At 38.1% G+C, this 25,964-nt stretch overlaps 1 protein-coding gene across 4 annotated transcripts in view; it reads left to right on the top strand.

Annotated features, from left to right (window-relative positions):
* SLC13A1 (solute carrier family 13 member 1) overlaps positions 1 to 25,964 on the top strand; it is a 143,882-nt gene that overhangs the window by 68,967 nt on the left and 48,951 nt on the right. For all 4 annotated transcript variants that reach the window (XM_045495476.1, XM_045495478.1, XM_045495477.1 and 1 more), the window contains exons 8-12: positions 13,527 to 13,646; positions 18,261 to 18,359; positions 18,778 to 18,879; positions 22,202 to 22,308; positions 25,288 to 25,397. In XM_045495476.1, the coding sequence (XP_045351432.1) occupies positions 13,527 to 13,646; positions 18,261 to 18,359; positions 18,778 to 18,879; positions 22,202 to 22,308; positions 25,288 to 25,397 (538 nt within the window). The remainder of the gene's footprint in view (positions 1 to 13,526; positions 13,647 to 18,260; positions 18,360 to 18,777; positions 18,880 to 22,201; positions 22,309 to 25,287; positions 25,398 to 25,964) is intronic.

The raw sequence follows: 25,964 nt of genomic DNA, 5'->3' as shown, positions 1-25,964 counted from the left end.
TGATAAAGAGACAGCACGCAACTTATGAAGGTGAGTCTTAACTGATTCAGAGAATTCGGGAACAGTGATTGCTATCCTGAGTTAACTCTCCTTCGTTTTTGTTTTTGTTTTTGTTTTTGTTTTTTAATGTTTATTTATTTGTTTGACAAAGAGAGAGCACGCACACAGCAGGGGAGGACCAGAGAGAGAAAGGAAAAAAGAGAATCCCAATTGGACTCTGTGCTGTTAGCTCTGAGCCCGATGTGGAGCTTGACCCCATGAACTGTGAGATCATTCCCTGAGCCAAAATCAAGAGTCAGACACTTAACTGACTGAGTCACCCAGGTGCCCCTACTCTCCTTTGTTTTTTATCAAGACATCAGGACATCTGCCCTTCTACTAAGAGTTAAATATGTAGGGCATAGTGAATCAGTAGGTGCCCACAGATTCCCCAAGCAAGCTCAAGAAGAGATAACTCCTGGCTAACCATTCTAGCCAAATGGGGAAAACATTTATCATTACAAATAATACTGCAAATGATAGTTAACAAAAGCGAATAGGGATTATTTGCAGAGGAAAATTTTTGTAGGGCTTGGGAACTAGCATTGGAACTTGAAAGATGAGTGGTGAGCAAAGGTGCTAATTACAGAAGTCTTACCTAGAATTCAAAAATAGTTGAAGGATTGGGCAATTGCAAGAAATGGCAGTAAGAAGGTATTCTAAGGACAGATACATGACTCTAAATATAAGTCTGCAACTGTGATGTTAATCCATTGCAGAATGTGGGGAATATGTGAGTAGAGTCAGATAACTTGGATGCAAAATTCCACAATTTTCAGGGGTGCTGAGGTGGCTCAATCAGTTTCGTGTCAGACTCTTGATTTCGGCTCAGGTCATGATCTCATGTGAGATCAAGCTCCACGTTGGGCTCTGCGCTGACAGCATGGGATGTGCTTGGTATTCTCTCTCTCTGCCTCTACCCATGCTGGTGCATGCTCTCTTGTCTCTCTTTCTCAAAATAAATAAATAAACTTTTTTTTTAATTCCACAATCTGGGGCACTTGGGTGGCTCAATTGGTTAAGCATCCAACTTCAGCTCAGGTCATGATCTAGCGGCTTGTGAGTTCGAGCCCTGCATCGGGCTCTGTGCTGACAGCTCAGAGTATGGAGCCTGCTTCAGATTCTCTGTCTCCCTCTCTCTCTGCTCCTCCCCCACACTCTCTCTCTCTCTCTCTCTCTCTCTCTCTCAAAAATAAATAAACAATAAAAAAATTTTAATTACACAATTTTCAGTCACTTACTTTATGAATTTGAAGAATAAAAAGTGCATTACTCTCCCCAAGACTTAATTTTACCCATCGAAAATAGTCACAGTTCAGATGATTATTGTGAGAATTAAATGAATTAAACTATGTAAAAATACTTGACAATATTTGTAAGAGCTATTGTAAGAACTATTGAAAAATAGTTTGAAAGTCCATGCTTTTATGTGAGGCCTCAAACTGATTCTACACCCAAGGTATATTTTCAAGTACTAATAGGACAGATAATTGTCAGAGTTCCAGCAAGTTGGGCAGCATTAAGGATGCTCTGGAAAAGGATTTAGCTCTTTTCACAGGAAAATTCAGGTTCAGAATCAGGAAAATTACATACTTCAAAGCAGATTCACAGATTTTATAAACTTTCTGAAATTATTTGCAAAATGTTGTACATGCATAGCTTTTCCAAGAAATCCAAGATTCAAGAAAATGTCACACTCCATTCTAAAAAGAACAAGAACTTGTGTGCAAAGAACAGTGGCAGGGCGGTTTAGGACAAGCTACCACAGACCTCCTTGTGTATTTACTGTTTCTCTGATTACACATGCATCATGTATACTCCCAATGGCCAACTTAGAAACAAACTTCTAAAAGGCATTTGGTTTATAAGTGGGAGACTTCTGAAATTCGCCATCTCAGAAAAGACTTACCCAATGTATCCCCTAATTTAAGACAGGAAATGTACTTGATCTCTTTCTGAAAATTAGACTGCTGTCCTTTCTCATTAATTCCCCAAGAAGGTTCCACATTATAGTCTTCTCTGTAAATCTCTTTTTCTAAAAATTTAGACCAGAATTTTATTATTTTATTCTTGGTGTTAGAGAACTGCTAGCCTCTACCATTCCCATGAAATTGATGGTGTTAAAGTAAAGTAAAGTAATCTATGCTGAATTTGCCATTGGTCTGTAGTCTTGCACAATGTATCAACCAAATTTTCTTTTACTTAACTGTTCCCTTGTCATTTGCAATGACAGATTGAGAGCATTGTAGCACTTTGAGCAAAATGTTTCAGTAACTATTTTCCCTAATTATCTAATCTTCTAATTCTCCTAGTCATGGGAATTTGGCCAAAGATTCTTTAAATTTAGAAAATGCTTAACATGTACTTTGAAATTTGGCGACGTTTTGTCTTCAAAAGTTTACTTTAACATTAGGAATTATACACAAAAAAAAAGAAACTCAGAGTACCCCTTCTTGATAGAAAATACTAGAATAGAGGGGAAAAACAACCTTATGTGAAAAAATATAATTGATATTATTAAACAAACTAGATATTTAACTTTTTCTTAAATATTGGCCCTAAAAGACAACAGCATCTCAAAGCAACAATGGAATGAAGTGCATTCACTTTCTTTAGGAAAAGTTCCAGAAACTTAAAACTACAGGGGAAAAAAAAAAGGATTTATATTCTTTGCCCAGATGTTTGGAAAAAGACAGAAATTGCCCTTTATTTTCAAATCCACTACAATAATGCCACCTTTATCCTCTTGACACCGCTTGCCATCTTTTTTAAAGCAATACCAACGGTGATTTTGTGCAATTTAATTTTGGATCTCGCCCAGCTCCAAAGGTGCATGAATCCTAAGAATCCATGATTTCCTACCACTTACTTCTAGAGAAAGGTGCCATCTTACAAACAATGGGAAGAGGAGAATGGATAACACATTTCAAAGCCTTTATCCATCTCTCCATCTATCACTTATAGATACAAAATATATTTATATGTATTTTATATATTCATATAAATATATTTATAAGTATATTTATATATACATATATATACATATATATAGTGTCTTTTATTCTCTTCTTTGCACAAAGAATGGAAGAACAATGAATTCTGAGAAAGCTAAATTTCATTCAGTGCAAATAAAACAAACCTTTATTCCTTCACTCTTCAGTCAACAAACATTAGTTGAGGACTGACAATGTGCAAGGCACTGTTTTGAATTCTTCTGGAGAATGCAAAAAATAAAACTTGTCAGGAAACTTCGAAATTCCATCTGGTTTTCTAGACAAAACATGCATATGTGGAAACCTTTAAAATTTTTAAAACATAACAACATTTGGTTTTGACATATAGGAGAGAAGTTAGGTGACATGTATTGAATTCGTGTCAGAAATTTTACATACGTTTTAGTGCACACATACTCTATATATCCTTGCTGTGAAGGTGGCATATACTGGGGAGTAAAGCATAGGCTCTAGACTTAAAATGTCTGTGTTGAAATCCCAGTTCTTCCATTTACAAACGAGGTGATCTTGGACAGATTACTCTCTTTAAGCTTGTTACCTTCCCAGAGAAATGGGGATGATAATAAGGTCTCTCTCTTAGAGAGTTGTTTAGAGTTTTACAATAAATAAATAAATAACACTTTAAAAAGTGCCTACCACAGAGCATTTGCTCTGTAAATGTTTGTTATTATTACTAGAGTCAAGAAAGTGGATATTTGTATAGCAGACTGAGGTCCAAACCAAGATCATTCAAACCCCCGTCTGTCTCCCTAAACAATTACCTCCCTAGAAACATAATTGAACGTTCACTCTAACAGAGTAGTGTAGCTGTGTGCACGGCCAGGATCACTAGAGAAAACTTGTCTATACAGCATGACCCAATCTTAAAAGAGGTAAATAGCATGTTTATGAAGAAAATGAATGCAAATAATTCATAAAACCAAAACACAAAAAGTTTGTAATCATGTTTTTAGGGAGGCAGTGAAATAATCTGTGTATTTTTTGGCACTGTTGAGAACAGCAATGTGCAGACTGATTGGCATTCTAAGAGTCTGAGGATAGAAGACCAATTAGGAGTCTATTACCAAAGTGCTAACAGACGATAAGGGCAAACCTAAGCCAGTTGTGAAGTGATAGGATTTAGACTCAGGACACTGTATGTACAGACAGGAAGAGTGAGTAATTAGGTGTGAGGATTTAAGGGCAAGGAGGGGTTAGGGCAACTCTGGGAATTTTTGCCAATATGGATAGATAGGTAGTGATGCCATGAATTTCTCGGTTCATTGGAGAAATTAATAAATTTGATTTTAGATGTATTAACATGGCCTGCTAAGACCCTATCCACAAGATTTTCAGTAGTCATTTGCAAATGCATCGTTGAAGTTAGTTTAAAATCTGAGGGCTGGCGCATCTGGGTGGTTCAGTCGGTTGAGTGTCCGATTTTGGCTCAGGTCAGGATCTCCTGGTTCATGGGTTCGAGCCTCGCTTTGGGCCTGCTTCGGATTCTGTGTCTCCCTGTCTCTCTTCCTCTCCCCTGCTTGCACTCTGTCTCTCTCTCTTACTCAAAAATAAATAAACATTAAAAAAAATTTAATTTGAGGGATATATATACATACATACACACACACACACACACATATATACACACACACATACATACACACACACACACACACAGACAGAAATTAAAATCTTGGATGTAGAAATGGTTACAAAGGGAGAAAAAAGTTAAAAGAATCAAGACATGGATAGACTATTGGGTAGTGTTGACAAAAAAGATGAGAAAAGTTTATCAGAGTAGGTGGAGAACCAGGAGCATGTGGTGTTTTGAAAGCCAAATAAGACCATTTTCAAAGTGGAGGATGACTCAGGAACAAGCAGTGTGGTAGAAGGGTCAAGGAGGAGGATGGCTAAGAAAAGGCTTGGTTCTTATCGGTGTCCCCCAAGAAGACACATGGGAGGGAGGACCAAATTTAGACTGCAGAGAGTTAAGATGCGAGTAAATAGTGGGGAGGGGAAAGCAGCTAACTTAAATGGTTCTTTCAAGTTTGACAAAGCAAAGAAAAAAAGAACAAGCATGGTGTGACCAGAGGCAGAGAGTTCTCTTGGAACAAGGGAGATGTCAGTTTTGTTTTACACTCAGGAGAAGGAAACTGTAAAAGAGATGTGTGACATTTTGAAAAAGAGAGAGGAGGAGATTGATTGGCCAAGAGTCAGGTAGAAGCAGAATGGAATTAGAAACAAGAGTCGAAATGTTAGTCTTGGAAAAGAAGTACACATCCTCTTGAGTAATAATGAGGGCTAAGGAGAGAAAAAGTGAAGACAGAGGAATTTCAGAGCATGTGTACAGTTCCCTCCTTTCACAGATGAGGAAACTGAGGCTCAGAGACTTTAAGCAATTGATGATCACTAGTCAATGGAGGAACAGCCAGATGAATACAGATGGCCCAATGCCCAGTGCTCTTTCTACTCTGCAGTCTCACTGCCTGACAGACCATATTATGTGAGGGTGCCAAGATGGCAAAATTCTAAAAACACAAGTTTGCTGCCAGTAGCAAGAAAAACTACATCAGTCTTCACATTCATGGGTGGCGTTTTCTTTTTTTTTAATGTAAGCATGCAAACATAGCAAGTGTCATTTGAAATAGTTGCAAAGCTAAGTGTGTGGCTAGTTAGACTGAACCATTCCCTTGTTGTCATGAGCTGATGTATAGCTTGGGAGGTGATTTTCAGAATAATACTAACCAGATGAAGCTAATTCCCTAACTCAACTATAAAGTGTGCCGTTTTTTGGCATTCTTAATCTGAATCTAGCACCAGTGGTACCTAAATTCTGGCTCCTCTGTGATTAATTCACCATTATCCTTAACTAATCCTTGGAATAGAGCATTCTGGAAATATTCTTTGGTCTTCCTACTTCCTGTTACTACCTTACAGGTTTGTGAGATTTTTATTAGCTCCTCTGTTAGGTAAATCCTGGTTGATCAGCATTCTCTGCCTGACCCTCATTCCATTCTGCTCCACTGACAATACTTCCAGTCATCACCCAATCTCCTCCTTCCCTGACAATTATTGTTAATATCTACCACCTTGTAATTAACCCATTTCCTCCTACTACGGTTCTTGAAAGGCCTGCCAATTGTGTCAATTTCTTTCTCTACTTGTGTGGATGCTCTTTCATCTGAAACTCTGTTCAGATACTCCTATACCACCATTCCCATCTCCTCTGATCATAAACTGTATTCACATGTCTATAAACGTGTCTCATCTACATTTATGCATAACCATCACCCCTGATGATTTTCAGACTTATAGAGTCTGAATGAATCACCGTCTTATTCTTTTAGCACACAAGGGGCACAGGTAGATGATCGATAATCATCAGCTGAGATGAACTCTACCAAGACATAAATGAAGTGCTTATTGTTCTTGGGAATCATCTCAATAACTAAATAATTTTTTGATATTAAAATTATGCTACTGAGGGAAATACTATTAGAGGCAATTACTGCTGTCATAGCAAACTAGTTTCGATGCATCAATATTATTTAACAAATAGAACAGCTATTAGTTAAACCCAAAACGCAAATCTACCAGATTAAAATGGAAGTACAATTTCATAACTTGTTGATTATCAAAGAATATTATTCAGCTTGTGGGTGTCAGCTGTGTAATATGTGGGTGTACAAAGAGCATGGAAGGAACTTTTATTGTGAACAATTAGCACAGTCGTTGTTACTAATTACATATTAAATTATAACTACTGTGGGTTCACAAACTAAGAAATTGTAAAATAAATGTGTTTATAGGTGCCCTAAATTCAAATGTGTTTATTGGTACCCACCTTCCTAACCTTTCTTGTTGGCTAATTATAGAGGGAGAAGGTAAACCAGTTACCTAACAATAGCTACCTTCAAAAGTTACCATGAGGGGCGCCTGGGTGGCGCAGTCGGTTAAGCGTCCGACTTCAGCGTCCGACTTCAGCCAGGTCACGATCTCGCGGTCCGTGAGTTCGAGCCCCGCGTCGGGCTCTGGGCTGATGGCTCAGAGCCTGGAGCCTGTTTCCGATTCTGTGTCTCCCTCTCTCTCTGCCCCTCCCCTGTTCATGCTCTGTCTCTCTCTGTCCCAAAAATAAATAAACGTTGAAAAAAAAAAAAAAAGTTACCATGATTTTTTCCTGGAGAATTGAGCAATTATATTTCTCAGAAATAAGTTCTCTGGCAAGTACCATAGAAGAAATTTGGGTATTGCAGAGTTTGCACTCAGACCTTGGCTCAGATTTCAGTCTTGCCATATATTAGCTTAACTTCTGTGAACATCATCAGTTTCTTCCTCTGTATAATGGGGGTGATACTAGAACTTATTACTGTGAGGATTAAGTGGGATAATGCATGCTTGGCTCTTAGCAAGAGGGCCTGGCACATAGGAAATTGCCAATAATGCTAGCAGTTGATGCTGTTTATTTTACTTTTGCTATTCCTATTAGAAATATAAGCTTGGTTCATGAATAACAAGTAGTTAATATTTGAAAAGAAATGTCTGCAAATATACCAATACAGAACTGAAAAGTGGCTTTGACTCAAATAATCAAAGCAGTCATTAATCAAAAGGACTATAATCAGCATGGACACAGCGTATAGTGCTCTAAAGGCCAAAATTTGTTTCAAGGCTGTAAATTTCCACAAGTACATCCATTCTTTTGAGACAATTTCCATGTATTTCATTAGAATTAATGCTATTCATCATTCTGTAGTTGGGCATGAGAACTGCAACAACAACACTATCTTCCTGAGTTTCAACAATGATGGGCACACAGGCTTCAGGTCAAAGCACATCTCTGCTATGGTGAAATCATTTCTATGGTGTTCTAAAATGTCCTTAGACATAAAGTTTGTGCCCTGGCTTACGGATATCTTGCAGTATATATGGAACTTTCTATTTTCACCTGGGGACTGGAGTTGAGGACACTATGCCTTAATGAAAAGACATTGTATTTTAAACCCCCCTTCTGGGTTGAAAATTCTGCTTGACTGTACAATCTGTGACCTTGAACAATCCATTTAACCTTATGAGACGTAGTGTCTTCCTGTGTAAAATGGATATATAATGCTTTCCTCACAGGATTTGTGTTAGAATGAAATGTGCTTAGCTCATCTGCTCATTCCTAAACCTCTGCCTGACCTCTAGATGCCCCAGGGTGCGTTCCCTCTTCCTCTTATCTCCATTTACTCCTGAAATTATCACGCCCATTTCTGTGGTTTACAATATCACCTGTATGTTGGCAACGACCTCTTTTCTATCTCTAACTGCCCGCTGCTCTCATTTTCAGACTCATCTATCTAACTGCCCATCCAACATGACCACTTGGAAAACTAAGGGACATCTTCAATTAACATGCCCACAGCAGCATTTTTGACCCTCCACTTCCTTACCCATCTGCCAACCTGTTCTCTCCTCAGACTTCATTTCAGTAAATGGCACCTTTTCCTCATTCCTCCACATTTTGTCCCAAATATGTTTAAAATCAATTTTCTTCTCATCTTCACTGCTACCAATCTGACTTCAGCTAAAATCTACTTTATTTCCCATTCTACCCTACTCCTCTGCCAAACTTCTTTTGTCTTCTAATAAATTTCCCTGTGTATTTGGTTTATATTGCTACTTTACACATTACCATTAACTTAACCGGCCTAAAACTGCATGAATTTGTGACCTCATAATTTCTGTGGGTCAGGAGTCTAGGCACAGGTTAGCTGAGAACCTTGCTTAGGATCTCACCAGGCTAAAAATCAAGGTGACAGCTGGACTTCTAATCTCCACAGAAGGTTAGAGCCCTATTCCAAGATCATTCAGGTTACTGGCCTGAACTGAGTTCCCTGTGGTTGAATTACTGACGTGCCCATTTTATTGCTAACTTTTGGCGTGGGGTCACTCTCAACTTCTAGAAGCTACCTCTAGGTCCTTGCCACATGGCCCCTTCCTCTGGCAATAGGAAAGCTTACTTCTTTAGGCCAGCAGGAAAGGTTCTCTTTTAAGGGTTCACCTGATTAAGTCAGCTCCACCCAAGATAATCTCCCTTTTGATTAACTCAAAAATTAATGGGGACCTTGATTAACACTGCAAAATCCCTTCACTTTTTCCATAAAAGAACCTAATCACAGGAATGAAATCCCACCTTATATGCAAGTTCTTCCCACACAGAAGAGAGAAGATTATACAAAACATGTATACCAGGCACAGAAATCTTGTCAGTCATTTTGGAGTTCTGCCTACTACAACTTGGCTTCCACTCTTGTTGCCTTCAATCTTGAGGATCCATCTAACCAACATGCTTTATGTAAATAACAAATTTACATAGACTTTAAGTTAGATCATGTCACTAACTTATTTATTATGTTCCAATTACTCCTGATTACGTTTGTGCTAAAATTCAAATTCCTTCTGATGGCCTACAAGGTGTTACATGATCTGATTGCTGTTGGCTACTTCTTGGGCTTAATTTCATGCCACTAACTTTAGCTCACTACCCACAGCCACACTAGCCTTCTGATCCTCAAACATTCTGCACTCATTCCTACCTCGGGGCCTTTGTACTTGCTATTTCCTCTGTCTGGGGGTGGGGGGCAGGTAACTATTTCCCAGCTATTTACAGGACTGGCTGCTTCTTGCCATTTAGATCCCATTTCAAATATCACCCTCTTTAACCACACTATGTAAAACTTTTTCCTCTCCCTAGTAATTTTCTATTACATTATTTTGTTATATTTTCTGATTGTTTTCATGCTTACCTATTTACTGTCTGTGCTCCTCATTTCAATGTAAGCTTTATGGGGGCACCTGGGTGGCTCAGTCTGTTAAGCCTCCAATTCGATTTCATCTCAGGTCAGGATCTCACAATTGGTGAGATCTAGCCCCGAGTCAGACGGTGCTGACAGTGCAAAGCCTGCTTGGGATTTCCCCTCTCTCCCTCTCTCACTGCTCCTCCCCCACTTTCTCTCTCTCTCTCTCTCTCTCTCTCTCTCTCTCTTTCTCAAAATGAATACATAAACTTAAAAAATGTTTAAAAAATGTAAACTTTATGAAAGACTATCTTACATCCATCTAATTCACCACTATATCCCCAATATTTAGAAGAGTGCCTGGTACATGGTAGATACTCAAAGTGTTGGGTAAAAGTAAAGGTAAAAGTAATTCATTCTATCAGAATGAATTGTACTTAACATAGTTCATGATATTTATTTTAGGCAGATACTTGCAGTCACTTCACTTTACAGGGCATGAGGAAGTGGGAAAAGAAAAAGTGAAAAACTAATCCTTCACAGTATGCCATTCATTCCATTATCACTTAAAGTATTCACTGGAAATATAAGTATAAAGGTTATGATCATGGAGGCCACTGTCCTCTGTGGTGTTCACTTCCTTAATACTAAAGAAAAAAAGCAAAAAGAAAACAGAATTTTGCTTTTTAAGGCTTTCATTTACTAAATGAACTACCTCCCTCCAGGCAAAAATTCTAAAAAGGCCCTCGTCAATTAAACAAATTTTATTTTAAAAAAATTTTTATACATTTATTTACCTTTTTTTTAATATATGAAATTTATTGTCAAATTGGTTTCCATAGAACACCCAGTGCTCATCCCAACAGGTGCCCTCCTCAATACCCATCACCCACCCCCCTGCTCTCTCCCACCCCCCATCAACCCTCAGTTTGTTCTCAGTTTTTAAGAGTCTCTTATGCTTTGGCTCTCTCCCACTCTAACCTCTTTTTTTTTCCTTCCCCTCCCCCATGGATTTCTGTTAAGTTTCTCGGGATCCACATAAGAGTGAAACCATATGGTATCTGTCTTTCTCTGTATGGCTTATTTCACTTAGCATCACACTCTCCAGTTCCATCCATGTTGCTACAAAGGGCCATATTTCATTCTTTCTCATTGCCACGTAGTACTCCATTGTGTATATAAACCACAATTTCTTTATCCACTCATCAGTTGATGGACATTTAGGCTCTTTCCACAATTTGGCTATTGTTGAGAGTGCTGCTATAAACATTGGGGTACAAGTGCCCCTATGCATCAGTACTCCTGTATCCCTTGGGTAAATTCCTAGCAGTGCTATTGCTGGGTCATAGGGTAGGTCTATTTTTAATTTTTTGAGGAACCTCCACACTGTTTTCCAGAGTGGCTGCACCAGTCTGCATTCCCACCAACAGTGCAAGAGGGTTCCCGTTTCTCCACATCCTCTCCAGCATCTATAGTCTCCTGATTTGTTCATTTTGGCCACTCTGACTGGCGTGAGGTGATATCTGAGTGTGGTTTTGATTTGTAGTTCCCTGATGAGGAGCGATGTTGAGCATCTTTTCATGTGCCTGTTGGCCATCCAGATGTCTTCTTTAGAGAAGTGTCTATTCATGTTTTCTGCCCATTTCTTTCCTGGATTATTTGTTTTTCAGGTGTGGAGTTTGGTGAGCTCTTTAGATTTTGGATACTAGCTCTTTGTCCGATATGTCATTTGCAAATATCTTTTCCCATTCTATTGGTTGCCTTTTAGTTTTGTTGATTGTTTCCTTTGCTGTGCAGAAGCTTTTTATCTTCATGAGGTCCCAATAGTTCATTTTTGCTTTTGATAGGGAGAGACAGAGCACAAGTGGGGGAGGGGCAGAGAGAGACGGAGACACAGAATCCAAAGCAGGCTCCAGGCTCTGAGCTGTCAGCACAGAGCCCGACAAGGGCTCAAACTCACAAACCGTGAGATCATGACCTGAGCCGAAATCAGATGCTTACCCTACTGAGCCACCCAGGCGCCCCCAGTTAAATTTTAGAGGACCGAGTAAGGAGAACAATATAGCCTGATTTCAAAGTATGAGCTACAGACGGTGAGAGATGAAATGGGGTTTGGGGTGCTGGTTTGAACCTAATTCTGGCAGCATTTCTAAATGCCTTTAGGCTGAACAGAATAGCATAAGCCATCAACCTGTAACCCAAGTCTAATAAACTGATGAGAAATAAGAATAAGCCTTTTCATCCTTATTGAATTTTCCAACTGAAGACAGCAAACATTTTTAGCAATTCTTAGTAGAAGCTCATGGACATGATATAGCATTTTTCCATTCATCAATTCTCTGTATTCTGTAGCATTTCTTACTTACCCTTGGTCATTTCTAATTGCATAAATGTGTAAGCTAAGCTTTGGATCTCTTCATGATAGATAATGATCATCCCAACTTGCTCCTGATAAATCTAGGATCTAGAGCAATTTTTTTATAACCTCAAAGTAATGGTAGAAAACACTGGAAATCTAGAGTTTTAAAAACCCATTCTTTTTTTTTTTTTTAAGTCTTTGCATTACTTAGCAACCATCTTAAAATAGAGGAGACACTTTATAAAATAGAAAAATGTGGCTTATGTTGATGGCTATAGTGTGAAACATTTCATTTATTTACATGACCTTTTTTAAATGGAAAAATACAAAGCGTGATTTAAATAGAACAAGAATATAAAAGTCTATCATTTCTATAAAGTTCTCTATATTTTATCATTTCAAAAATAATAGAAATAGGTTAACAGTGTCTTTATTGCTTCTGTGTGTTTTCTGTACTTTCCAAAGTTCCAAGGTCACTGTGTCAAGAAAAAAAGCAAAGAAACTATTTCTCAAATTTCCTGTTTTTCCCTCCTCTGTCATAAAATAGATAACTATGTGAGAATTAACTTGGAATTTATACTACATTTTTGAAGAATAAATGTGAGGTTACCAAAGAAACTGTGCTTGTCTCTGACTCCTCCCCTCCCCCAACTTTTTTTATTATTGTTTTGTGTTTATGTGGATTGAAAAGCTGAGAATAACTAGGAGAAATAAAGGAAGAGCTCATGTTTTCCACAGAACTTTTAGTCATTTTTATCTGGTCCAGATTTATTCTGTTTGGCTGAGCCCTAAAGCACTGTCTAATTCTAAGAAGGGCCTGGCAAGATGGTTGTAGTTTCTTCAGGGCAGACAGAAGAGAGGGGAAACGGCTATAGAAGACAATATGGATGGATCAGAGTCCCTTCCTAAGTGCCTGGGATGCCAGCTACCAATTTAGGTTCCATGAAGTTAATTTTCATCTGTTCCCAAGTCTGTTTGTCTTTCCTCGCTCACATACCGATGATTCGAGTGCTAAGAACCAGGCACATATACCCATGCATACCCATTTCTTGTGCATTTAGTGAGTGTGGACACTGTGCCAGCTTTCCCAAGCACTTCCTTACACATTGAACAAAGGGAACAAAAATCATAACATACCCACCCTTGCTTGTGAGGGAAGCAGCAATAATCACAGAGTTACAGATTCAGGACAAGAGGTAAGAGGTAAAACCAACTGCCATACTTAATGATGAGAAGGTTCCACACCTTCCCTCTTGACTGGGAGCATGGCAAAGACGTGAGGTGTTGCTTCCCGGAGGACCATCAGAAAGGTTTCCCTTTACACTCCCGTGAACACTTTTCTGTCTTTTCACACAGGCGTTACCCTGAATGTCGTTGCATTAACTTTGGATCCTGGTTTATGCTTTCCTTCCCGGCAGCTATTATTATTCTATTCTTGTCCTGGATCTGGCTTCAGTGGCTTTTCCTAGGATTCAAGTAAGTAAATATTCCATGTTGATCGGATAACTAAAGGTGTCTCGGTTCCCAGTTCTCAGCTGCTCACCCAGTGCCCTTTCACCCGTTTCGTGCACACGAAGTCTCTGCATTTCTCTTCCTTACAAAACTGATGCACGTGAGCACATATTTTAAGGATAAGCTAAAACATTATCTAAACAGTGTTGGCTGTGGAGGAGAGTTTATAAAAAGCAAATCTATCTTGGTCTCCTTTGAATCCTAAGCTAATAATTTATTAATTAGCTGGAAGGGCATAAGGAACTTGTGGTAAGGACCCAGTCCAGCTTGTTAAAGTGGAATTTCAAGAAGTTTTGTCCCTCCTCTTTGTTTAATGTGGGGATTTCCTCTGGTTACCTAGTCACTTTAAACTATAGCATGCAATATTCCTGCTTCATCTTGGCACCAAAATTAGCACATCCTTGAAAAAATCACATAAAGACGTGGGAGTGTGCCCTGTGGAAAGAATGTTAGATTATGAATCAGGAGACCAGGGATAAAGACTGTGGCTTCTCACAGTCCAGATGAGTGATCTTTCTCAGTCTCCATGTTTTCAACTGTAAAATGATGGAGTTTCATTGGATTATCAGTAAGATCACTTCCAACACTGCAATTGTAACACATATGGGTCCAAGGTGAACACCTAGAAGTCAAGGTGAGAAACACTGATCGAGAAAGAGTCACTAAAATGTCAAATACATGTATTCAAGGAAAATTTGCCAATAATGCCTTGGCTGGACTGAAGCTGGTAGTTCATAAGTACCAATGAGTTACAATACTTAAATGACAGCCAGCATTTAAAATTATGAAGGACTCCACAGCAAAATCTAAATATATTTATATTTATATTTATATTTATATTTATATTTATATATATTTATATATAACAGTACTCCACAAAGAAAGGGGAAATGGCTATAAATCAAACCCTGAGAATTTTTTTCCTGAAAAAACAAAACAATTGAAATTCATCTTTATCGGCTATTTAAATAATCTCAAGGACCTATGAACAAAACAACATGCTATCTACTAAGCAGGTGAGACTGAAGTCAGCTATCTGTGCTTCCTTTGAAAAGCAAAGCACTGTGTCCATGTGGTGGTCCGTGCCCATGCCCAAATTTTCCAAGCCTAGTCACCCAAGGACTCATATTCTTCCCTCTCCATTTCCTCTTCCTGATTTTTCTCCAGAACTGCCACAGTTTTGTTAGTAGTGGGAAGATGATACTGATGATTTAAAAAACAAAAAAACAAAAAAACAAAAAAAACAAAAAAAAAAACTGTCCAGATTGTGGGAGCAGCGTGTGGCAGTTCTCCTGCTGAAGCAAATGTGTGGAATGTCACTGACTTCAGCAGGTGGGCATCAGTGGGGAGAAGCCAGCTGCATACTAAATGCCCCTTCCTGGAAATCCAAGCCTCTGGGGGTCTATTCAGTTGCACAGGTAGCAATTCAAGATGCAAAGGACAGGAATCCCAACTAAGGGAGAAAGCACCCCGTCACAGACCCATAGTTGTTTCCTTCTTTGTTGGTACATATCATGACTTTATAAAAAATGTATGCAACCATTGTCATTATTATGGAATGGCCTACCCTGTATAAAGGAGAAATTAAGAAAATAAAGGGCAGATGTATTGAAAGGTGTTCTCAGTGAGGACAAAAATACTATGAAGTGCATACATTAGGCAAAAGTCCATAAATCATGACCGGTGACATATTTAAGCAGTCCCGTTGCTGTCCGCTATCGGTTAGACATTACACAACTTCACACTCCGGCCAATTTTTCAGTGTCCATTTCAGTCAGTCGGGGTCTTCACTTCCAAAGGTTTTAGATCAACAAACGGAAATTATCAGCCACTCCCCTGGCAGGCCACCCTACATTCAGGTTAGCGTGTTGGCTGTTAACACAGTTAACTCACCCATTATAAATGATCCCAGCATACTTGGGAAGAGAGGCTCATCTATCAGTGCCACTGAGCTTATTTAAATGAAGAGGTTGATGCATTGTCATATGCTTCATCAGTTCCTTTGTGAAGGCATTAACCTTCTTTGTAGCAAAGCCAATATGGCGTTGGACTTGACTATTTAGAGTCCCCAACCAAAGAGACCAAATACATATACAGTCAACTGGCTGGAAAACATTTTTTAGGGAGACTTGCCTCTTTTTTTAATTCTACTTTTCTGTTCTACAGATGGATCTCAAGGTGGTTCAGGATCAATTTCTTATAATAGTAGTATTTATATTGTGACAAGGGGTAAAATTTCAAGACTGGCACTAGTCAGTAATTTAGTTGAGATTATAAACATTAAATATTATCCTCTTGATCTTAAGTATAACAACATCCATCTCATTATGTTCAGGGGTTGGAATGTGTGCAGGAGAATGATTATGAAAGTGTAGGATGGATGATTTAAGAATAGAGGAAACTCGGGGTGCCTGGGTGGCTCAGTCAGTTAAGCGTCCGACTTTGGCTCAGGTCATGATCTCAGGGTCTGTGGGTTTGAGCCCTGCATCTAGCTCTGTGCTTACAGCTCAGAGCCTGGAGCCTGTTTCAGATTCTGTGTCTCCCTCTGTCTCTACCCCTCCCCCACTTGTTCTCTCTCTCTCTCTCTCTCTCTCAAAAACAAATAAGCATTAAACAAAAATTTTTAATTAAAAAAAAAAACGAATTGAGGAAACTCAGCTCCTTCAAAGAGAATAATAGTCCAAACAAGTCTGAGTGGCAGAGCTACAGAAATAAATAGATAAATAAATAAAATGTCTTTGTGTGATAGCTGTCTTCACACCGCCTCAGTCTTCCAGCTTCCTCCCTCATATACATCCATGTTCAGCCCAGCAATTTTACAGAAGAATATGCTTCTGTGCTCGTTCTTCTCCTAAAATTGCTTTCACTGACGTCTGATTGACCTACAAAAAACCATAGATATTTGATATGTACAACGTGTTTGGAGATAAGCGTACACCCATGAACCATCATCAATGTGAAGGCCAAAAACTTTTCTATCACCTCCAAGTTTCCTTTTGTCCCTGTGCTTTTTCTTTTTTTCTCCTTTTTGTGGTAAAAGCACTTAATATAAGATCTGCCCTCTCAGTGAATTTTTAAGTATACAATACAGTATTGTGAATCATAGGCCTTATTTTGTGCAGTAAATCTCTAGAACTTATTTATTTTTCATAAGGGAAACTTTGTACCCTTTGACTAACACCTCCCCATTGCCCTCTCCTTCCATTCCCTGGCAAACACCATTTTACTCTCTGCTTTTATGTGTTTGACTATTTTGGATTCTGCATTTCTGTAAGATCATACAGTATTTGTTTTTCTGCATCTGTCTTATTTCACTTAGCAGAATGTCCCCGAGTCCATCTGTCTTACTACAAATGGCAGGATTTCCTTTTTTGAGGCTGAATAATATTCCATTGTATGTATAAGCCACTGTTTCTTTTTTTTAATAACACTTTTACTTTACCTGCTTGTTTGTCAGTGGACATCTGAGTTGTTTCCATGTCTTGACCATTGTGAATAATGGTTCAGTGAACATGTGAGTGCAGGTATCTGGTCAAGATCCAGATTTCAATTCCTTTGGATATACACTCAGAAATGCCTTCCCTACTGCACATAATGTAATCTAACTCACCTACTCATAGACCTTCCAAAAGGTAGTCCATAAGAATCTAGCCATTTGCTCATTTGTTTATTCCTCTGGAGGTATTTTTTGTTTTTAATTTAGGCGCTAGAGCAGTACTTCACAAAAAAAAAAGTTTTGAAGACCCTGGACTTCAAGAAAGAAAAATTAGTCACAGGGGAAGGTATCACTAAAGTCAACAGCTGAAAGAAATAGGCACCGGCAGTTACTATTGGCAATAGTTGAAAAACTATCTAGTAGATTCTATTAGGACATAAGAGGTCAAGAATCTTATAGGAAAAAAAAAAATGGAACCAAGTTGTTTTCGTTCTGAGAATAGATCTAGTTCAGACTCCGCTCATGATCATGGTACGTGACTTCGCTGCCCTAGTGTATGACCCGAGTTTAGTATATTTTGTGAAAACTGATGGATCTGACAACCAGCTGTCTCAATTTGACCAAGGTACTGTTGAGTTGATGAGTCGAGTGTTTGTTTTACATGCCAGTTATATGTACAGCGTTGAGAGTCGCTGTACCAAAGGGAACATCTATGACACTGCCCCTGCCTTCAAACAATTGGTTATCTCACTCGTGAGATAAAACCTACACATGTGCAACAATTAACAGTCAAGATAGACAAGACATAGATTAAAATCTATAACAATCAGGTATATAATAAAGCGTTAAATTAGAGATGAGCATCTCATGGCAAAATTCCAAGGGTACAGAGGTAGAAACAGAGGTAGAAAAGGAAGGGATCAGAGGAAGATGTGTGAAAATGGGGAACAAAAATTAAGTCTCGCAAATTGAGAAAACCAGGCAAAAGAGGAAAAAGGGGAGAGGACAAAGAAGGTGATGGAGGTATAGGCACCAAGCACAGATTTCTGTTATTGGCCGGGAGATCCGTATTTTATAAAGCTTTCACACAAATCTCTCCTATGAAGGGAGAATTCTTTGCTTAACAAGTTTATTCTTTTCAGTTTTAAGGAGATGTTCAAATGTGGCAAGACCAAAACAGTCAAGCAAAAAGCCTGTGCTGAGGTGATTAAACAAGAATACCAAAAACTTGGGCCAATAAGGTAAGATGCACCTGCACGCAGACGCACAAGCAAACACACTCATGCTCACACAGGTGCATACTGTTTATACTGCAAGTATTCGTGCAAAGGGAAACAGGCACATAATAGTCTATAATGTGTTTAGGACACCTAATAAGGGCCTTGAATATGCTAGCCCTTGTAAATAGATCTCAACATGACAAAATACATACTTTTAGCTCACTGAAATTTATCAGGTAGAATCAAAGGAAGCCGAAGACTCCATAGAGGAAGTCGAGTCCTTTTCTAACTGTGCTGGTTCTCTCAAATTGTTGACACGTAATCATCTGGTTTTTACAGTGTTTAGCGTTCTGCTAAGATTACTCTGGCAATAGCTCAGGGAGTTTCTACGAATGTCCTGACTGAGAAAATAAATGAAATGATGGGAATTTTTGCACAGGTATCAGGAAATTGTGACCTTGGTCCTCTTCATTGTGATGGCTGTGCTATGGTTTAGCCGAGATCCTGGGTTTGTTCCCGGTTGGTCTGCACTTTTTTCCAAGTAAGCATTACATATTATGTTTGTCAAACCTTACTGTTCTTTGTTTTGTTTTGTTTTGTTTTCTGGTTTTCTCCTAAGTGGTTCCTATAACTCTATAAGATTATATGAGACTTTTTCCCCCTTCCTTTCCACTGAAAAGATTTAATTCTAATCTTTTCAGGAAAAAAAATAAGAAATGAAATTTAAGGTAAGACTGCAGATAAGATAATCATATATTCTGTAACTAAAAGTCAGGCTCCTTTAGGCAAAGCTATTCCCAGCCTTACAAAATTAGAAATATAATCTGTAGGAAAGCCATGATCTGTGGTGGTTTGGAGTACAGACCGTGGAGCCTCACTGCTTGAGGTGTATTCTAGATCTTCCACTTTGGGCAAGTCACTTATATCTCAGTTCCTTCATCTGTGAAATAAGGCTAATAACAGCACTTAGAATTGCACTGCCCTACTCTATACTGACAGTGCAGAGCCTGCTTGGGATTCTCTCTCTCCCTCTTTCTCTGCCCTCCTCTGCTCTCTCTCTCTCTCTCTCTCTCTCTCTCTCAAAATAAATAACATAAACTTAAAAAAAAAAGAGTAGTGCTGCCCTTACTCCCTACAGAAATGCAATATTTATTATTATTAAGTGAGATAAATGCCACTCCATCCTTGTTAATAACCTGAGATGGATCGCTTCTCAGCCTTTTGGCTAAGATCAAGTGTAATAACCTGAGATGGATTCATATTCTGTGATTTTTGCCAACTTATTTTTTTTTTTTACTCAGGTCAGTATCTTGTCTTTTTTTTCTAATTATGTTCCTTTTTTATACTAGTTCACTATAAATCCATCCCTGCCCCTATTTTTTAGATAAAGAATTCCTGAATAAGTAATAAGACTGATTTTAGAAACTAATGTTAGCAGCTGGGTCGAGTTAATTTCATCTTGCAGTGTATTATAGACCAGCAGTCCTGCTGAGTCATATGAAGTCACGGGGAGGATGATAGCGTAATTTTCTAAATTAAGGGCCATCCTATGTGTCAATATAAATACTTTGGTTTTGAGATGTATGTTCCCAATCTGTCTTTCGCTGAAGTACTCTGCTTCCTAAATTGAGCAGATCTCCGATGATGACTTCCTGTCTCACATCCCACAGCAAGAATCCATGTCTGTGGGGACAGAAACCAAAATTGTTTTAGTTAAAGGTATTCTGCTGACATGGAATAAAGAGGTCCTTCTCTTCTTGAATAGAGACTTCTGGCAATATAGGCATTCGCAATATTTTTTAAAGGTGCGAGGTCTGTGTGCAAATTCCTAGTGAATATACAAGTGCAGCAGTGTGATGCGGTAGCATGTTTCAAAGGATCGGCTTCAGCTTGATAAACTTTTTGTTTAGGACTAAAACTTTTCACTTTGAGAAGTCTAAACAAAAGGCAGCATCCTGTTATTCATAGCAAGCTATCATTTAACAGTTTGATTATTATTTTTTAGTTTTGTAATAGGTTGTAAACCAACATAAAAAGTGAGTTTCCTTTTCAAAATTCCACTTCTATTAACCTAAGTAGGGAGAGTCTTCTCTAAACACTAGTGTGTAAACACTAAATGAAATCAGATAGTAGCTAATAAAAACCAGGAAGAAATCCCAGTATGAATTCAACGTAATAGGTTTCTAATTTCTGTTCTTTATAGGAAGAAAGTGTAATTCAGAAGATATTTTGTTTGCAGCAGGAAAAGAGAGTATATTTACTATGGTCAGGTGTTCGTGTTATTAGAATTCTGAGAGAAAACAATAGGAAAAGGAACAAAGGTTTGAGAGGAGAAGGAATTTGAAGATATAAGTCTAATTGACTTTGATTCATAAATCGCCAAAGCAAATAAAATTTGTGTAAGCTTAATATTTTGTAATACTGAGACAACCTTAGTTCATAATCAAGTAAAAATAAAATGAAAATAAACAAGTACTGAAATAATAATGGTTTTAAAAGTCTTTGGGAACACAATTACCTCAACATTTATGGCTTGATTTTATGTAAAGTATATTCTGTAGAATATATTTGTAATATAGAGATTTTAAGCATTTAGAATTTCCAAAGCTAGGATGATGTATCAAGATTTATAGCTACCACCTAATGTTTTCATTCCATCTGTTTGAACCTGGACTGAATTCAATGTGTCTTTTCATATAAAACAAAATCAGATTACATGATGCCTGACCTAATTTGGTAAAATTACAATAAAAAATTATAACTCAAGTAAAAGAAATAAGGAGCAATAAAATAATAAATATTGGTGAAGTTTGTTGAATAAATTACACCAAATAGCTTTGTACTCAGCAAAGAAATAAATAAAATCTATATTTAAGGAAAACAGATTCCTTTCTAAAGTTGCCAGATTGAATAAAAATAATGTGTTTCCTTGATTATTTATACTGTTCAAGTAAATCACAGGAGTAGAGAGCTTCTATAGTATGTACACATTGCCGAGTCACAAGGCAGCAAAATAATCTCTAGGGTGTACATATTTCTTCTCAGGTTACAAAGATTCACTAGTTAATACTGCTGAATCTTAAAACTGAATTTTAATTATGTATGTCTGTTTCATTCATGTCTGGTTTTCAGGTGCTTATTAACAGTTGAGGCTTCTGGGAACCTGTCTTACTTGCTGGAATGACCTAGTGATTCTAAGACCCCATCTGTTCCTGAATCACTCTTAATTTGTACAGTGATCATTTATGAGCATCTCATAAACCATTCTAATAATTAATATTCTTGATTGAGTTTCACAGGGTGCAAAGCATTAAATGGGTTGATTTCATTTGTATGATATGGCTAGGGCCTATAATCACAGTAGCAGATGTTATATCTTAGAAAAACAGATCAATTTCTTTTCATAATTTACAGAAGAATTTTAGAGGACTCTAGAAACACCCTTTCGTTGCCACAAGTCAATACTGTGATGTTATACAACAATTATACAGGGCTTTGCCTAGTCTAGCAATTGTTTTGGCTTCAGTTCTCTGCCAGTATATTAAATGAAAAAATTCAAAGAAAAAATCACTTACCAAATCCTTGAGCCTTGCCTAAAAAGTGTGGGCCATTATGTTAGCATGTGTATTCATGGTTTTGAAAGTAGGAGACATATATGGAAACAATGAGAACATGGTCTGAGATTTTCGGCTTCACTAAGTTATATCATTTAGTTGGAAATCCATAGATTTTAGACCTGATTATCCAGAATAAATAATCTATACCTCCACTACTACTTGTATGCTTATTAGCATAGTCGATTGTTGTTTAGTTCATTCAAGTTCTTCCTGCTATTTTTAATGTACACATCTGTCCTTTTTCAGGTATCCTGGTTTTGCTACAGATTCAACTGTTGCCTTACTTATAGGACTTCTATTCTTTCTTATCCCAGCTAAGAGATTGACTAAAACTACACCTACAGGAGAAATTGGTTGAGTATTATTTATAATTCTGAATGAATTTGACAGAAGAGCAAAAATTACAAAATTCCATTGGTTTCAGTTAGCACTTAGAACAGAAGGAATGGACATGCTTCCACAGTGCGTGGCTTAGCACGCCCTGTTTGCACACCGCAACCCTTATTCAGCCAGCGGTGTTCTCCCCCTGCAAGGAGAACCATCTTACTTGGCAGAAGTGAGAAGTGGATTTCCTTATGCAACATGGTTAGAACTCCACTATGAGTGATACTGTTTGGTTCACAAATAGGCCCACTTCCCCTGCCATAATCAGAATTAATCTTACTATTGGCAAACATAGGAACAAGAACTCTAAAGTCATACTTCATGATGAGCCCTTGATAACAAATGCTGAGGATCTAATAAGGTGAAGAGTTTCAAGGGAAAGAGTGTTTACATCATCATGGTAATTCTGGAGAGTATGCAAATCAAGCCCACATATAGCCAGAACCCTAGTGTCACAAATGAAAGACGTAGTATTCAGTGGGAACATTCATTGTCTTTGTAATACATGGAGAAAGAAGTATCCTTGTTTATGTGAGCAAACCCCCCTTCCCCTGACACACACATATTTTTTAAACACAGGATTCTGCCGCCCCCCCCCCATTTATGCTTTATACTAATATAGCAGGTGTTTCTGGTAGTCAGATTCCTATGTTGTTATTATAGGACAGATGGTTTAAAATTGTTTGGAAATAGTCTAGTAGAGGGCGGGGGGTTTTATTGTTGGTTTTTCTTTTATTTGTCCCTTCTTTTTTTTTGCATGGGTGGAACCTGGATTCTTGGAGTTGAGTTGGCCCACCTGACTCCCTGTGTCCGAATTGATAAGCGACTAATGAGTCAGATTTCTAAGACATGATATATATAAATACCATAATGTAGAAATAAATGCCTTTTGTTCTTTACTTGAGTCTAGAACATCTCAAAGTGTGTTATAAGGAGATATTGTAATACAGAGTAATAATTTCTGTGAGACCCTGAGGACACTGACCGTTGAAGTCAAATCCTTATGGCCTGTTAGTGGCCAGTGTTGAGGAACCAATGCTTGGCTTAACTTCCCTGGTTCCCACATTTGAATCCTCCTCTCAGAAAAAGCCTTGCTTCTGTTGGGGAGAAAGAATTTTCTCTTCCCTTCAAGATCCTTCCAGCTGGACTAAGACTCAAGTTGATAGGAGCAGATTAATGGTAGAAAATCAAATTTAATGGTGTACATACAGGGAATCCACACAGACATGGAAGTTCCAAAGACAGTGAGGCAACATGACCCTTATATGAGCTAAGAAGAGGGATAGGGGTCTGAGGATACAGAGGAGAAAGACCAATAGCAGGAAGGTGAAAGGAGATGTTTGGAAAACAACGGTTACCCAATTATGCAGATAAGTTTCTTAGGTAAAGAGAAATCTTTGTTAATCTCTCTCTTCCTGGTACAAGCAGATAGTTGATGGGGAGGCAAAGAACTTTTTCTGAATCTGCTGGGGTTTTTTTGTTTGTATTTTTAATGTTTTGGGGGGTTTTGTTTTGTTTTATTTTTAAGAGAGAGAGCACTAGCAGAGGGGCAGAGAGAGGGGGGACAAAGTATCCAAAGCAGGCTCTGCAGTTATATCAGCAAGCTCCATGTGGAGCTCAAACTCACGAACCATGAGATCATGACCTGAGCCAAAGTTGGACACTCAACCACCTGAGCCATCCAGGTGCCCAAGTCTGCTGGGTTTTGATTGCTTTTAACTCAAAATAACATTCATGACAAAGTCACCCATCTTGGGGCAGCCTGCCGTTGGCCCCTATACCAATGTCTACCATTCTCTCTCTTCTCATTCTTCAACTCCTGTTCTCCCTGATAAACTCATTCACACTAGGTTTAAAAATGGCAAGACATTATGTGTTAAATTTTACATGAGAGGTATATTTCAGAAATGTTTGTGTTTTAACAGAAAATATATCGCTTTTTTTTTTTGAGAGAGAGAGAGAGAGAGAGAGAGGGTGCACACAGGTGGGGAGGGGCAGAGGAATAGAGAGAATCTTAAGGAGGCTCCATGCCTAGTATGGAGCCTAGTGCAGGGCTTGATCTCAAGATCATGAGATCCTAACCTGAGCTGAAATCAAGAGTCAGACGCTTAACTGACTGAGCCACCAAGGCAGGCCTTGATAGGGTATATATATCCTAATTCAAGCAAGGAAGAGCAAAATCTCCATCAATAGTGAAGGTAAGTTTGGTTTAGGTTTAACAGAAGGAGATAGGAAGGAGTCTTAGTAGTAACCCTAAAATCTCACCATGTAGAAGGCCACTTGTTACACACAAATGTTAAATGGGAATAATATATTCATGGATGACCTTTTTTCTCAACAAATCAAATGAGCCATTATGACCTAAATATCAAAAGAAGTCTTTATGATAATTGCTTTATAAGAATTTTAAGAGTCTTATGAATGATACTTAAATTATTTAATCTGAACTTTGATTTTAAACTGAAATCATGATGAATCTATTATGACCCTCCTCATGATTTGAAAAAATAAAAAAGGTTCAAGAAAATAGTGAATAAAATTATAATGCTACAGTGATGATATTAGAACCAATGTCGTATTAGACACTTTGAATAGCAAAGAATAGTATAGTCAATGCATTGTGTTACTCAAGGTAGGCAGAATGTTAGTGGAATGAATGAATGAATGAATGGCACTATAAATGATAATGTTATAATCCATCTAAATTTGTAATATGATCCAAAGGATTTTTCCAAGTCATGTTTATGTTTGTTTGTTTGTTTTGGAATGCAGTGTTCCACCTCAGCCAGGTAGAAATCACTCAAAGTTCAGATCAAGTTACTTACCTAAAAACAATAGAGAAATATTAAAAACTTCTTATGAGATGGCGGTTTCAGGTAATGAAAACAAATACATGTCATATTGTCATCTTTTAAGCAATGTATAACTGTGGGAATTGTGTTTTGCAGTTGCTTTTGATTATTCTCCGCTGATTACTTGGAAAGAATTCCAGTCATTCATGCCCTGGGATATAGCCATCCTTGTTGGTGGAGGGTTTGCCTTGGCAGATGGCTGTGAGGTAATACTCTGTGTCTAAGATATTTAACAATTAACTAGACTTTTCCAAAGAAGAACAAGAGACATTTAAGCTTTGACATATTCAACTTTACCCTATCATTTTAATGATACAGAATTCAATAGTCATGCAGTGAGTATACCACACAAATAAAGTGAGTTCAATAATTTTTACAGGCTGCGAGCATAAAACATCATTTTTTATGATGTCCCAACATGTCAAAAGGAATAAAGCAAAGAAGATTAGAATTCTTAAACCATGAAATGGTACTAGAAGACTAGCTAAGTAAGAAAGAAATGCAAAAATCATATGTACAATGACTCCTAGCAAAACATTTTGTTTTATACCTTTACCTTATTTCATGATGAATTTGAGTACCTCACAGACTTCTCCAGTGTATCATAGTCCAGGTGGGCCTGGGTGGCTCAGTCAGCTAAACGTCCTACTCTTGATTTTTGGCTCAGGTCACGATCTCACAGTTCATGGGATCAAGCCCGGCTTTGGGCTCTGCCCTGAAGGGCTCTGTGCTCGCTCTGTCTCTCTCTCTCTCTCTCTCTCTCTCTCTCTCTC

Source organism: Leopardus geoffroyi, chromosome A2 (genome assembly GCF_018350155.1).
Source record: "Leopardus geoffroyi isolate Oge1 chromosome A2, O.geoffroyi_Oge1_pat1.0, whole genome shotgun sequence".
NCBI lineage: Eukaryota > Metazoa > Chordata > Mammalia > Carnivora > Felidae > Leopardus > Leopardus geoffroyi.
Note: the sequence above shows the minus strand (reverse complement) of the source record. Positions and strands in the feature narration are given on the sequence as shown.